This window comes from Sinocyclocheilus anshuiensis, unplaced genomic scaffold (assembly GCF_001515605.1).
Source record: "Sinocyclocheilus anshuiensis isolate Anshui unplaced genomic scaffold, SAMN03320099.WGS_v1.1 scaffold100, whole genome shotgun sequence".
Taxonomy (NCBI): domain Eukaryota; kingdom Metazoa; phylum Chordata; class Actinopteri; order Cypriniformes; family Cyprinidae; genus Sinocyclocheilus; species Sinocyclocheilus anshuiensis.
Genome location: NW_015555725.1, coordinates 1,397,621 through 1,414,100, shown reverse-complemented (window position 1 = coordinate 1,414,100; position 16,480 = coordinate 1,397,621). Strand labels below are relative to the sequence as shown.

The 16,480-nt window shown below is 35.8% G+C and overlaps 1 protein-coding gene across 5 annotated transcripts in view; it reads right to left on the bottom strand.

The window, feature by feature from the left end:
* LOC107672618 (small G protein signaling modulator 1-like) overlaps positions 1 to 16,480 on the bottom strand; it is a 49,006-nt gene that overhangs the window by 32,078 nt on the left and 448 nt on the right. For all 5 annotated transcript variants that reach the window (XM_016465886.1, XM_016465887.1, XM_016465889.1 and 2 more), the window contains exons 2-3: positions 16,406 to 16,449; positions 2,148 to 2,223 (exon numbers count right to left, since the gene is read on the bottom strand). In XM_016465886.1, coding sequence (XP_016321372.1) covers positions 2,148 to 2,223; positions 16,406 to 16,449 — 120 coding nt within the window. The remainder of the gene's footprint in view (positions 1 to 2,147; positions 2,224 to 16,405; positions 16,450 to 16,480) is intronic.

Sequence of the window (16,480 nt, the reverse complement as noted above, 5' to 3'; positions counted from 1 at the left end):
GAATAGGATCAAGCAGACAAGTAGTAGGATGATTAGAAAGGATGAGTTTGGAGACTTCTGCCTCAGAGAGTGAAGAGAAGGATGTGAACAAGTGTATGTTTGCTGGTAAGATGTGCTTGACAGATTGTGGTGTGGAAAATTGTGCACTGATGGTTTTAATTTTATTAATGAAGAACGTGGCAAAGTCGTCAGCTGTTAGAGCTGATGAAGGAGGGGGAGGAGGAGGACAAAGGAGCAAGGAAAATGTTAACCAAATTAACCAAAAGCTATTTTTCAAGTTACTTTGATTGGTGTTACTCAGAAACACCACAGTAGGGTTAAAGAAAGAAGTTCCACTAGCTGTTTCTGTGAGCTTGAACTGCAAGGTTTTGTTGATTTTGTTCTACCCTGACGAGACACTTTTTAGAACAATAATCACTTGGATGCAGAGTCTAATTTACACACATTGCAAACCTGCCAACAGCGTTTGACCCCTCACAGAGCTGTGCTGATTAAATTCCAGAGAAGGTGGTATGGTTGCCAGCATCCTGGAGTAATAAAAGCTGTTCAGAAAACATAAAATGTAAATGTGAATAAACAATAATAAAAGCTGAACAGGGCTATAAAGCCTTCACCTAACAGGCAGAATATGACTTGGCAGAAACTGAATTATTATTGACTACTCAATTATTCTGTTTACGCACTGCTCGATCATTAAACATCATGTCATGGTACCTTGATGTGAATTTGCACAGCAACAGAGAAGATGCACGTCTGAGTGTGGAAGAGTGATAACTTTATTATGTGGTCATATTTTCTGCTGACAAACAGCGGGCAGCACTTACTGCAACAAGATCAATTACACATTCACTTACTGGTCCATTTACGTTGAAATTATCACTCTATGTTAATCTAGACTCAATAAACATGACACTTCTCCTTTTTGACATTAATGTGCTTTGGTGCTTTCCAAGCCCTGTTAAATGCTGAATGTTCGCGCTACCTGGGAACCAGCCAAACCATCAAGCTGCCCATCATTTGGCAGATACTGAAACACAGATGATTCCCAGAGCCTCCCATGGAAAAGAAAAATTAGATCTCTTTAATATCTCAATTGTTTCTCCTTGACATTATTAAATGCGTGATATTAAACTGAGAACAAATAGAGAGATGAAAATTCAGATTTGTCATCACAAGAATAAATTACATTTTAAATTACAAATAGAAAACTGTTGTTTTCAATTGTAATGATATTTAAAAATTGTATTGCATTTACTGTATTTTTGATCAAATAAATGCAGCCTTGGTGCGCATAAGAGACTTCTTTAAAAAAAAAAAAAGAAAAAAAGTACAGATCCAAAACAGTAGTGTATGGGTCAAAGTCAAGATGAAAAAGGGTTTTCAAGCATCAAAACAATAAGTGTAATACAGCTTTGAATTATTGTTGTTTTCCAATACATTAGAATGTGTCCTGTTTAATTCAATTGTTTTTTTTTTCTGAGCAAAAAATAAATATCTTACATTTTTACCATGATTTACAGAAGACACCCACTAAAATGTCATTCAGTGTAACAGTCTTGTCGGGCATATTTACAACAATAATCAATTTATGACATATTTAAAGACTAATTACTTTGACCCCAAATACTAATTACTTGTAATTTCACATTTTTAAACTTTGCCACTATCCTAGGTTTTGCCACTTTGTCAGCAAGATTTTTTTGCTCATTTAAAATACAACAAAAATTAGCATTCTCACTTATTCTTTTATATATTTTAATATGTACAGGTCAGAATAAGTATGTTTAAATTTTTACATGAATATAAGTGTCTGAATGACACTGAATGACAATGGAACATTATTAGAGCTTCTCAAGTATTTTTCTAAAATGAAATCTATTGTGTATTGTTTAGACCTTTTTATTCTGTGTACAAAGGTTGCAGATAAAACATTCCAAACAAGAATAACTCAGGACCTGCACCAGGTAATGCAATGTAGGTGGAGCTGTTTGTAAAATGAAAAAGCACTTCAAGCAAAAACTTTCCTTCAGGCCGCAATGCCTTAGAACACCAAAATAAAGCATGAGAAGGTACTTGGGGTTAATAACAAATGTAAAATCTTTCTGCCAACACATTTCAGTTCAACATTTGTATGTTCAGTGACTTACCACAGAATGAGACAATATGGCTGCTGTCTTCATGAACAAACTTTCTTGTGACTGCTTCCTCCATGATCTGCTTGACCTGTGTTACACATGGAGACACAACAGAAGTTGGCTGAGTCAGCATGATGAATTAAAGCAAACGTTCTACAGCTTTTTTACGCATTGTGGATGTTCTCATGATCGGTGAATCTGTGGAACGATGCAGGTCTTATGAATATATTCTCTCTCACAAGTACCCTCGTTTAGTTCCATCAAACACTCAAAGCTGGAAAAAAACTCTGCAATAAATACCAGGAAGGAGAGAGTGTATACGAGGTGAGTAGGAAGAATGCAGACCGTGACTCACCACCCCTGACTATTAAGAGGAAAAGGAGAAATTGAGAGTTGGCACGTGTGATTTATGCATAAAGCGCTTCCTCATCGTGACTGTTGATGGTGGTTCTACAGTAGGAATCTTTCAGGGACGCGGGAAGTAGGGGTGCTGAGGGGGCTGCAGCACCCCCTGTTTTCACATGGTTGCAAATGCAACGCCAAGTTTGTTCATTTAAATTTATTTAGTTTTAGCATTTAATAATTTATTTGTAATGATCTCTGAAATGTAAATTGTAAGTGGGCTATAATAAACCCATGTTTATCTTTATAAACATGATTAATTTTACTTGTGATGTTTTCTATATGGGATTATTAGCCTAATCCTCATGAACACGTGACGCTGGCACGTGGTATCAGACATGAACTATACAGAATGCGAACAAGATTAACTTTAATACAAGGAGATAATGGCGCAAAAGCGAATTTCAGATTTTTTTAAATGCCCATCCCAGCAAAAACTTTCCAAAATCGGCATCCAACACCAGCCCCAGCACGAGCACCGACGTAAGTGAACCAGACACAGCACGAGCACGGAGACAAGTAAGCCTAGCGGACCCAGCCCAACCCCCGAGATTGATCAGCTACTATCGATAATTTCAAAAATGTGATATGCAGTCAAATTTCCCAGTGTGTATGCTACTTAAACGAGTGTTCATATCGACGTACTTGTAGTGCTTTGTGGAGTTGTCAAATGAGGTGACCCGCCCCCCTTTCACTCAACACGGACACACACAGCACCCCCAACTGAAAACATCTTCCCGCGCCCCTGGAATCATTTAAATAAAATGGCAGTCTTATAATGTCTTGACTAGACTGCACTGCACACACACGCACATACTGTACTGTATACAAAGAAATACACATTCCACAGATAATCAGGGCAGATTTTGTACCTTCAGGTGAAGGTAAACCACAGTTGTGTGCACTCAGAATCTAATATTTGCCTAGTTTCAAAGAGAGATAAAATTACACTAAAACACTCATTCCCTTCACTTGCATAAAAGCTTGTTTTAACAATCTCTGGTCTCCCCAGAATGGAAGGGTCTGTCTGAAAGAAATTAGCCTGCTGATTTGCTTGAGGAAGTGGCTAATGAAAATTTCCTGCTAAGTGTGTTTCCTCTGTTTATACGCTGGACATGACAAGAAAGTGAGGGCATGGGTAATGCAATTATGAAAGGGGTTCAGCACCCTCCTGTTTTGCCTCAAGTCTCTCCTTATTAAATATTAATGGGTGTCTCACAGTTGCAAAAACTGTCATGCACTTTTCAGCGTTAACATCAAAAAGACAAAAAAGTCAAACCGTGATGACAAATGCTCCTTTGTGTTTCCTCCTTTTTTGTCTCAGTTTTTAGTTTTCTTCAGACAACAAGAGTGCATTTACGTGGTGACATTTCCACATAAAGACAAGCCCAGAGGAAAAATGTATTGCTCAAAAGATGCCCTTTCTTAGCTCTTTTTTTGTTGTTGATACATTTCATTATCAGCATTGTTTCAGATGTATATTATACAAACAAAATTATTTCTATTTTAAATGAATGCTGTTCTTTTGAACTTTCTATTCATTAGAAAATAATAAAAAAATGTATCATGGTTAAGTAGGACAACTGTTTTCACTGTTGATAATAATAATAAGAAATGTTTATTGAGCACCAAATCAACATATGTGAATGACTGAAGGATCATGTAACACTGAAGACAGTTTGAAATCTTAAAACCTGATGAACCAGAATCAATTTCAATTGTAAGGTAAAACATGAATAGTGTTAAAATGACCCTGGATTAACCTCAAAAGTGAAAAGCCCATTACTGTGCTCATAGTCTTCTGCTTTAGCATTCAGACTGTGGATGTACTGTGATTCAGATATTTACTCCCTGACCTTCTCTTTCATTTCCCCATAACTAATGCAGCAGGTAAACACAAGCTCTTCAGAGCAAAACCTGTTGCCCTGACCCTGTTGCCCTGAGAAAGAGTCGCTGCCTTTCCGGCTTTTTCGTCTGAGAATCTGGCATTTAAAAATCCCAAATCAAACAAAAAACCTGCAACTAAACATAAATTTCAAACAACCTGTTTAATCAGAATAGGCAACATTACTCTCTTGGTTTGACAGAAGGTTTGAGATTTTTGAAAGTGCTTAATTATTGAAAAAGACTTCCTACATTCATAGATGGTGAAATCTAATCCAGTGTATTGATTTCTTCTCACTATCTTATTCATAATTCTAAAACATAGCAGCACAACTCTGTTCTAATCAACTTAACTTCCAGAGTTTAAACACCAAGTATGACTCACCTGAGCGCTATAAATAACTCCGGAGGTAAACTCATCTCCTCCTTCATTCTATAGAATCACACCTATCTAAACCTCCAGAGAGAGAGAGAAAGAAGGACGCAAAGGAAACTCTTTCGCTCAGAGACCAAATGAATCACACTCATTGGAACACAACAGTATGATTCAGAAAGGTACAGATCAGAAGCACGACCATAAAACAAATGCCTGTTATCCTTGGAAACAGAGACAAGCGTTGTCATTCCTAGAACATGATGATACCACCAAAGTACAAAATTTACTGAATAGTTTGTAAAGGCTGGCTCTGTCATTTTTTGCTTCTTTTGCAGTGACTCTCGCAAACAGCTTTTACTGTCCTTTGTAAGAAAGAGATGAAAACGTTTTCACTTAGAAATAATGAAACGCAACATCTGAAAGAGAATCTAAGAGACATATTTTAGTCATTATCATCATTAGTGGTTTTTGCTAAGTGCTATGGACCCTAAATGATACTGCAAATTGTGCTGCTTGAGTAGAGGTGGAAGAAAGGTATAAGGTCATGTTTCATGCATATTCAATCAATACAGCCAATTGGAGTCTACATACACTATAATGAGGAAAAAATCCATGAACTGATGAGTTGAGCTGAAGGACAGCATTCCAGGTAGCCTTGCTGATGAACTCTTGAGTACATCTTTCTGGAGGTTATAAGTTCATTAAAGCTCTTACTTTGTGGCTAACTCAACGCACAGATATAAAGAGCTCTCTATTATAGGGATGCACAAATCCAATTCCTGAACTGATACTGGCACTGATACGGACGTTTTTAAACGGATCAGGCATCGGTCAAATGTAATTAATTAAAAATAGTGCGTCTTAGTCATAAAAACGTGAATTTGTGCTCTAAATATTTCAAGTTTAACAGGGACAGTTATCTCTGTTAAAGAAATGTTACTATTTTTAAAATGTTATTTATTCCTGTGATGGTAAAGCTGAATTTTCAGCAGCCATTACTCCAGTCTTCAAAATAGTTAGGCTGCTTATATTTTTTTGTGAAAACCATGATAAGATTTAATGATTCTTTAATGAATAAAAAGTTCAAATTTAAAAAAGAACAGCATTTATTTGAAATGGAAATCTACAGCATTATAAATGTCTACTGTGATTTTTGATTGATTTAATGCATCCATACTGAATAAAAGCATTAATTTATTTAAAAAAATCAACTTTAGACGGTAGTGTAATTATAATTTTTAAGTGTAGTTTTGTCCCAAATGACGCACTTATTCAATGCACTATGTACTCAACCATCTTGAGTTTGAATTACGTATTTTGTCATTCATCATCGGAGTCTCACAGCCCCCCTCCCATCTGCTTTATGTAATTAAAGCTGCGACAGTTGAGTACACAAATCTCAAACATTCCACACTTCTTTGGTTAAATAAGTGCATTATACGGGCATTTGAAGTGCAGTTTTTTTTTTTTTTTTTACATTTTCAATGTGAACACACTAATCTCAGTATCTACACTGAAAAACTGCATTTAATACTGCATAAGTACACAAATTGGGGTGCACCTAATATTTTAAGAATATGAAGAAATGCCACATGAAAACAAACAAAACAACAACATACATCATCAGTGAGAGTGCATTGCCAAGTCTGAATTAAAGATCACTGATGCAATAAGAGCAAATAAATTCATGAAGAAATGTTTCCTAATGGTGTCTAAACTCTTATTGATCAGCCTCATTTAGAGTGTAGTGTGCATTGATAGGCAGAGACTCTATCAAGCTCTGTGTGTGTAAATGTGTGTATGAGACAGAGACTGTAGGGGTTTATTTGGAGCTCTGCTGTCCCTGATGTCTCAGCAGCACGACAAAGGTTTCCATGGAGATGGCATGGAAAATCTCACAGCTTGGGTTGCCAAGTTACTTCCCAAATGTGTTGGTAACACATTGAAAAATGTTGCTTCAACTCTGAGCAGAACCGATGAACAATTCCGGCTGTGAAAGGGAATGGCATTTGCCACGATTCATGCCACCAGCACAAAAATTATATTTGCTGCATATTACCACACTTCATCATGCTGAGAGAGCGAACATATGAATTGAAAGGCTAAGTGGTTGAGTGGATTATTACACTACTCAGAAAGAACAGTCAAATTCACACAATGAAAGCAATTATAGCCCCAATCGTACTTCAGAGTTGTCAGAAGCCCACAATGGACAACAAATATTGTCATTTGGTGTTATTTAATATAAAAGTCCCCCTGCAGTCACTAATTTTATCCATTAAAACTCATCTTTGATAATCAAAATGACATATTTAAACTTTTTCTCATAAAAATAATTTCTTTATGTCTTACATCCATGAATATGTTAACTAGTCCCAGCCTCCACTCAATCACACCAGCTCTGACCCGCTCCACTTTCGCTCAGGTAACTGAAGTAGTAAATGCTACACAATGGCAAGTGGCAATACTAGATAAATGGTTATCGGGGAGTGAGTCAGTGAGTGAATTTATTCAATTGTACATTCACTTATAATCACTAAGAAGCTGTCACTCATCTTAGTTCATCGCAATCTCACAAAGTTCCATTATAATCAATGAAGCTCTACACTGCACAATTAATCTCTTATTTACATCACGTCTACTGTACACTTCATTTGTTACAATGAGAAGATTCATGAGCTTGCAGAACCCAGCACTGAACAAAACTCTGGCGTTTTGAGCGATGAGTAGATTCTGTCTTAACTTAAACACCTCTGACTGGTCATTGCGTTCATGAAATCAACAGATATGCCTGTGATTGACTACATTGCTCAACACTGCAAAAACATGGTGTAAATAGAAACCGATGACCAGTGGAGATGTTAGGAAATATGGGCAGTTACAAACCACGTTTTTGAGACTGTCTTTGGTACACTGCAGTTTTAAGGATAAAATGCTTAGCATGGTGTTGAATGAACTATGTGCCAGTTTAGATATACACAAAAACATCTTGTGGCATGTTTGTTTAAAGATGCATTTCCTTTTCCATTTAGTTTCTATTCCATTTATTATGCAGCAATATTTTTCACACTTTAATTACAGCCTACTTTTTTTATTCATAATTATATTAATGATCATTTGCGATCTAGGTCTAGATGCTGTAAAACCATAACCTTCTGGGGGCAATAAACATTTTAAATTAAAAAAACATTTACTGCCAAATGCTGCTTATTTTAAATCATATTAAACGTGCAAATGATTTATGTACATGGCAAAATACATCATATGTCAAGGCATGCTTCAAATTAAATAGTTATGCTCATAGCATACAAACAAGAGGAAAAAAAACATTGACATAATGCCAAAGTGGAATTTTGAGGGGAAAAAACCCAAGGATGAGTCTGCATTTGCTTGCAATATACACAATATATAGTTTTGCATATAAAATATGTAGTTTCACACCATTAGAGATGCACTGTGGGTGGTGTTGATCTAAATCAGTCCATGATCCATATGGCTCTATAGGAACAGGTTTCACATTTCTTGGGGCAGCACATTTCCCATGACACATTCATGCATGCTGTTAATACACAGCAGAACTGTCATATATATTTTGAAGCCGGACTTAATTTGAGTGTCACTGCTGATCTACTGCTTATCTATTCTTTTATGTTCATTAAAAACAGCTAGGCCCCTGTAATGCCTCTTTATATGCCTCTTATTGGTAATTTGTGACATTCTGCAGCCAAATATATTTGCATAATGACCGCAAAACTGTATAATTGTGTGCTGTCCGAGGCAACACGATTTTCAGATGTGTGAGTATCACCTCTCTTACAGCACTCTGTGGTCCCTTTCTTGTTACAAATAAATTAAACTCAGCCAGTCATTATCTTTCTAGGTTTATTTTGTAAAAAAAAAAAAAACACATGGGACCCAGAGTACTGAACATCTTTGTATGTCTTTCTTATCTGACACACTGAGCTTAGTTAACAGACCTATCTCCTAATGAGCTGATGATCTGAATCATTTGTGTTAAATAAAGGAGAAAACTACAGCTCTGAAATTTCCTCTATTACTCCCTTCTCTTCTACAGAAAAAAAATTCAATGTTCCATAAACAGGGCTATGTTGTTATTAACATTTTTATGACAAACTCACCAAGAAAAGCAAATGGTATAATTCTACATTATGGCTTTAACATTTTCTGATAATATAATATAATATAATATAATATAATATAATATAATATAATTATTTTAGTTAATTTTAGTTAAAATAAACTAAAATTAAGAATTAACTTTAGTTAAAAACATAATCATGGAACTGATTATTGCTGAACACTAATTTCTAGCATAATATTTTACCCTGAAATGATCTCAAAAGCAATGACTATACGGTGGACTGGGTACCATTGAGCACAGATGTCTGCAGACATGACTCATCAGTGAGGATCAGGATGAAACCTTTCATCTCTTTAAGTTTATGTTTTACTAGGTGACCTGAATTCTACTTCACCTGTGATCCACTGTCAAAAAAACATTCATGCCCTTTTCAACTGTCCATTATTATATAAACTGTAATTAATAAGGAAGTCTAAATCTAAAGAAAAGTTAAAACAGTTATATTATATAAAATGTTTTATTGAAAATGAATAAAAATAAAAGAAACTAACAGAATCTATATATTTGAAACTACTGCATATGGCTATATGTAAACCAAAGTTTGACTGAACTGGAGTTGGTTTTTAGAGATGCTAGACCTGGAAGATTTAATACAAACAGTCCAGAGCACAATTATAAATAATTATTCTCAGTCACATCAGCGTAATATCTTCCGTTTGGTCACATACAAACCAATTAGGAATAAATGAGGTTTGCTGCTATTTGGCATGAGGTTTAAATGTTTTTTTGCACACACTGAAACAACATCTTGCAGAGTTGTTTTGTAACACATTCACAGTCTGGTTTTTGCACCCAGAACATGGTGATTAATTGGCTCATGGACTCTTAACAGATGGTTTTTTCCATTAGAAATGTATAACCAGGGGGGGAAAAGGAGGATGATTTGATCTTCTTGTTTCATTTACTATGTTTCAACATCTACTATGTTTCATTAAGATGCTGCCTGTTTTGGTTACTAAAAACAATGAGGCACATTTCATGATTTAATTACCGCTGAATCTCTGTGACCCCTTAAAAAAGGCACTATTTATTCAAACATCTTGGAAATGGATAATATCTCTTGAATCAGTTATGAAATAGTATTTGACTCTAGAGCAATTCAATCTTTTGTTTAATCTATGCTAATTAAGCAAAAAACGATACTGACTGGGTGTAGGATTTCAGAGGTGTGTTGAACACTGAGAAAGCCTTAGAAATGCTAATTACACATAAGAAATCTTTATGTTACTCTACAACCAGTAGCTCTCAGCAACACATTTTACCATGTTTACAAAAATCCTGCAGAATTCCATTGATTTTCCTCAAAATCAGTGCAGGAAATGAAAAGAAAAAAAAAGAAGCAGATACCATGTTACAAGAGATTTATCACAAATTCTCACGATTTATCACAATCTGCCTCTAGTCATCACTACTGTATAGTTTGTCAAAATAACCAATTTAATTATGTTTCTGTTAACAACCAATTCCATAGCAATTCCATAACAAAACTTTTTTAAAAATAAGGAAAAAATGAAGAAAAAATCCATACTCAGTTTAAGATGAAGAAAGAGGTTCTTTAAGGACACACTGATAAGCAATTGATTAAACTAGCTGTGTTAAAAGGAAGCTGAGAGGGAAAGGTAAACAAATGGTGGGCTGCTGGGCAGAGTGTGGAGAGGCTTTCTGCGCATGACCCTCTCCTTGTGTCAACACAGGTGTGGGCAAGAGAGAGAGTGAGGGAGATCACAGACTGATAGTGACAGGCACAGAAAGAGGCTTTTTGTTGCTTTGCCGGTGCTCACCGTATCAGCAATGTAATATCTGTAATAATGATCTTTCATAATTTTAGTTAACAGCTGCAAAAGGGTAAATATGGACTGCAAATGCCAAATGACTCCAGGTTCCAAGCAGCTATACACAGTGTGGATCAAGAATACACTGTCATTATGAGCAGCATACAGTGCAGGGTGAGAGTTCTCCTGCCTCCACTCTTCTTGATTAGCTGTTCCAGTCATAATAATAATAAAGTTTTTTTATTGAATTGAATAATAATGTATTTCAAGCACTGAAGTCATTTTTTTATGCATCTACTAAGATACACTGAGACACAGTGCAATGTCAGATTAAATACCAAGCTCTGACTGCCAAGGACCTTAAGCCGAAATGCCTCATATTCACAAAAAAAAAAAAAAAATCACAGATTTATATCAAATTGGACTCATAGTAGTGTAAGATGGGGGAAGACACCCCCCTTTAAAGGGGTCCTATCTTATGCTCTTTTTCAAAGACTTGATTTTGTTTTGAGGGTGTACTAGAACATGCTCTCGGTCACGGTGCGTGTGGAGAGATGAAGCGAGGACTCAAGTGCAGGATGAATGGTTCTTTCTTTTAATAATAAAATGAAACAAAAACAAACTAAAACAACCCCGAGGGGGAAAAACAGACAGGCAGGCTAGGAACTGCACTACATGCAGACATAACACACACAATGAAAAACGACGGATCAGCACAGGATTGCAGACACCAGGAGAATAAATAGGAAACCAAATGAGGAGGCTAGCGAGGGAGACACAGGTGGAGCAACTTAAACAATAATGAGGTAACAAGATGGGCGGGGCAAGACAATAGACAGGGGAGAGCACATGGCACCACACAAACACAACACAAGCCATGTGCTCACAGAAAACAGTGTCATCTGGTGGCCATCCTGGGCACACCCGCTGAAGACTGTGACACTCTCATGCTTGGTGGTTCGAAAAAAGCATTATTTTTCACATAATTTACATTATTACAGTACCTTTCTCCCCAACCTGGCACAAACGGCTCGATTAGTTCTGGTTTTAATGAAGGCCCGCCTTCCGAAAAACGAAATGTGTTGTGATTGGTTAGCTGTCCCAGTGCGTTGTGATTGGCGAACAGCTTAGACGGTGTTTCAGTACTGCCCCGCCCCTTGCCAGAGCAGCAAGTTCCGTCTGCTCCGGTATAGTTAAGGATGGCGTCAATATTTCCATATCAATTTGAGCCAGATTCAGACCCCAAGAATATTGAACAAGAGGATCGCGCAGAACCTTTGCATGCACGGATATTGTAAGACATATTAGAGTGGTAACATTATTGTTGTTGTTTTTTTTTAAATCATGATAGGATGTCAACAACCGCTTAAAAATAACTGCATTTACTATGTACAGATAACTGCAACGGTAATATTTATACCATAGTCTCATAATTGAAGTGTAAATTCTGCAGATTACATCATTGTCCAGTTTTGTACTGTCAGCAATTTATTATAAAAACGTTTTCATAATTGTAACATATATATTTACATACATAATTATTCAGATGCATGTGTAATAATTTGCGAAAACTTGACGCTACAGCAGCACTTCTTCATCGTTGTCCAAGCATTCTAACCACGACCTCGCCCCTCCCCACCCCCCAGCTATTCAAATTTCCGTAGGCGGGATTTATTTTAATGATATTCTAATGGGTCCTTTGTGACATCACAAAACCCAGAAAACAACGCTGCAGTCCAAACGAGCCGTTCGTTGTAGTTCTTGAAAAGGGATTTTTTAAAAACGAAATATCTCCTTTTGGAGTGGACTTTGAGATTTGTAACGTTGTAGATCTTTTTTATGCCCAAACATACACACTACACACTGACTAAAATTCAAAAAGTGAAAAAGCATAATAGAACCCCTTTAAGAACAATGTGCATTTACTTTGAATTTGTAACTAATAAGTTTATCATGTGCAGAATGATAATACATCAGCCAATGTGCTATTAAGGTAAATTAAATAGAAAACTATTGCTAATTTAATTGTTATAGCAATAGGTTTTATTGTAGGTTTATTGTAGGTTTTAATTAGGGGTGCAATGAATCGTAGAGGATCCGTGATCTACGGACCAGGGGCCTGATGTATAAACGTTGCGTACGCACAAAATAGGCATGGAAATGTGCGTAAGCAATTTTCCATGCACATTTCGGGATTTATAAAATATAAACTAGGCGTAAATATGAGCGCACCGTACGGAAACTCTAGACCATGCGTACGCACTCTTTTACTGGAGTGTGCGAAATAATGAAGCAAACAGAATGATTTTAAAGTCTGTTTTACATTTGACACACATTTAGATTAAATATGACACTCTCAATAATGCAGTTAAACACTGAAATTTCATGAAATTATTATCCAGAAATTACAACATTTTTATATGAATTTAAACAGAAATATTTGCAGTGGATGTGCTGCTTTCGAACAATTTTCAATTCAATGTTTTAATCACAGCGAGGATTGCTTGGCGCATGACAATTCCACTTTAAATTGTGTTCTAAATAGCAAAACTCATGTTCTGAGAAAATACTTTTGCGTGAATAATGATCACTGATGTGAACTTGATTCGTCTGATGCTTTGGAACATATACGGTAACGACAGACATAAGGATGCACTTGTTGATCAAACATTCAGTTGGCTGGTTTGAACAGGTTTGATGACAGTACTCTAAAACCTGTTCACAGGTGTCGCGCACAGACAGTAGCCTATTTAGGATGAAATCTACGTAAAGTTTTATACATGAGGCCCCAGGTCCCAAGGATCGGCACGCATGTGATTCGCGGATTAACTGTTACGTTTAACCTTCATAGAGTGAAAGTTTATCATTTGCACGTGTTTTGTCTTGCCAATTTACACATTCAAGCAATTTTAACTTGCGCACTGCTTTCTGTGCACTCAGCCGTTATTTTACACTTAATTATTAAATTTCTGCACCTGAATACTACTGTTACTGACTTTATTTGTAACTGTGTTATGCTGTATTCATCTAGTAATTTGTGTAATTGTTCTTGTTTTATTACTTTATAAGTTAAGCTAGTAGTTTTTGCTGTGTTATAGAAGTACTTAAAGTAAGCTTTCAGTAATTTTTTTTCTTTGCTGATCCGAAAAATTATACGGTCCGTGACTCAAAATCCATAATATGATCCAAACCGTGAGTTTTGTGATCCGCAACGGTCCACTAGTTTTAATGAAAAGCAAAAAGATGTTCGTAATTGATCTCCTAATTCATGTAAATAGTGAATAATAACCCCATTAATTACAATAAGCAGTCAATTTAAAACAACATGCAGTAACAACATGCACTTGGAGCCTTCTGTGCCAAGTCTTACTCCCAAGGGTCTAATTTTATCTTTTTTACTTCAAAATAAAAACTATAATTTTTGCTCTACAAATCTAAAAATGTGGTTGTGTTCACAAATAGACACAAAACTGTTGATTTTCAACATAATACAATGTCATAGATCACTATTTTCCAGAAACACAAAACGAGATCAATTAACCTCAAAACTGTTTCAACTGACTAATCTCACAAATGTTGATATTCACATGAAATGACAAAATGAAAAATAGCGTAGCCATTCATTTGAAGTGTTGAGATGAGATTTTGTTCTTGTAACTTTTTTTAATTGTTGCATCATTTCTCATTATTTATACATTGCACCACATGACTACAACAAGACGGGGTCCATAAATGATGGTGCATTGATCATTTGGCAAAAAGCTATGAGTTTTACATTTAAAAACAATAATTTACTACAGTACCACTAGAAAATCTACTGTATACACTCATGTCTGGATGAATCATCGCCACACAGGACAGATAAGAATATTAGTGTCTGCAATCAAAACTCATAATAGTAAACCATAAATCCTCAAATCAGTACTGGGCAAGTACAGATACTACAAGCCTGCTGTGAGGAAATCACCTACAAATTCACACCCAAATTCATACAAACCTCATCCATTGTGCAAATCCTTAAACATACACTCATGCAAATACACAGACAGAGCAGCCTTGCTTAACCCAAAAGGATTATTGAATCCTATTAATCAGATGAAATGACTGAAAGGCAAAGACCACACAATGCATTTTGTGCTGCAAAAAGAGATAGGACTGGCCTTAAATCAATACCACAAATAAATCAAAAGATGCATTGAACAGTGTTGCCAACTCTCCCAAGATAAATAAGCAACCGCAGCTTCAAAAACAAGCCCAATTTTATTATATTATTTATTATCATCAACATTATTTATTATCAATAAATGAGCATGCAACATAGTAAACTGAAACCAACCACTCTGAGTTTGAAGAGCAAAAACAGAAGTTATTTTACAAAAATCATCAAACAAAGCGGGAGGGCACACACTATCCTCCGATCACTTGCGAGCAGAATAGTTTTGGAGATGGAAAAGGAGAATAAGACAAGAGCACTACGGGGGAGCTTTATTATAGCCACATATTTATAATAAAATAAACTCGAACCATATGTATCTACTATTAGTATTACTGCTTGTTTATTTATTGATTTAATGATAATGCATTATAAAAATATTTTACAAATTGAATTAGGTCCCTTTCCTCCCCCGCACTCTTCACCTTCTCCCATGTTTCCTCTCCATCTCTGTTGGTGGCCTTGTTCTTCTATTTACATGTATTAACCATCATCCTTGGATTACACCGTCACATGTCTGCAGTTAAACGAGATTTTACTCCAATAAATGGGAGGAGGGGGCTTGGCTATTAGTTGCAAGCAGACAGTGTCAACAATATATTGGGGAAAAACATCATAAACATAAAGAAACGAAGTTGCTTGTCTGGTTTTCCTAACAAGAAGCCATATAAAAAAAAAAAAAAAAGCTCTAAACCCCTGATTTTTAAACGCGACTTAACAAAAAAAAAATTTTAAAAAAGGTGCCCAAAGTCGCGTAAAATAAGCGGACTTGGCAACTCTGGCAGTGAACCTTATAAACTGTATTTTACATGTCCAAAAGAAGAAAATCTATGAACAAGCACACATATTTTAAAGACTAGAAATCACTGCAGTTGTAACACATGGAAAGTGCTTATAGAGTGCTTATGGATCGTTAAATGTAGATGTGGATAATATATTTAATAAGTAGTAGCCTACGTCTGAACGTTTGTCTGTATATTAAATGCATTTGGATCCATAGAGCAATGTATTTTAAAATAAGATGCATAAAACATAATAATTTAACAGAAACCCGCAAATCTATGACTGTAACAACATCACATTTGAATAAAATAGTCTCTAAAACGTCGTACTGACTATTATATTAAGTCTGACGGGTGCTTGATGGGGAAAAACGATAAACTGCTGTAGCATATTCAGGAAAAAAAATTGATATGTAAAAACGAATAAATAATTCATGATATGGGCTACTGTAGACTGAGATCAATAATTTTACCACAATACAGTAACTATAAAAAATAATTAAACAGAATAAAAAGGTTTATTTTGCTTTGGCAGCTTTCTTTCAGGTAAGATGTTAGCTCCAGTGTTTGGTTAACTTACACCACACATTTTGTAGGCATGTCTGAAACATGAGTCACATTATAAAGGGCGTTTCAGCCTTATGTTCACTTGGCTTTATTTGCTTTTACTATCACTTACCTCCTTCTTCACGTTTCGCAGCAGTCTCTGGCGGGTTTCGGTTTCTAGGAAAGAAAGAAATTATATATATATATA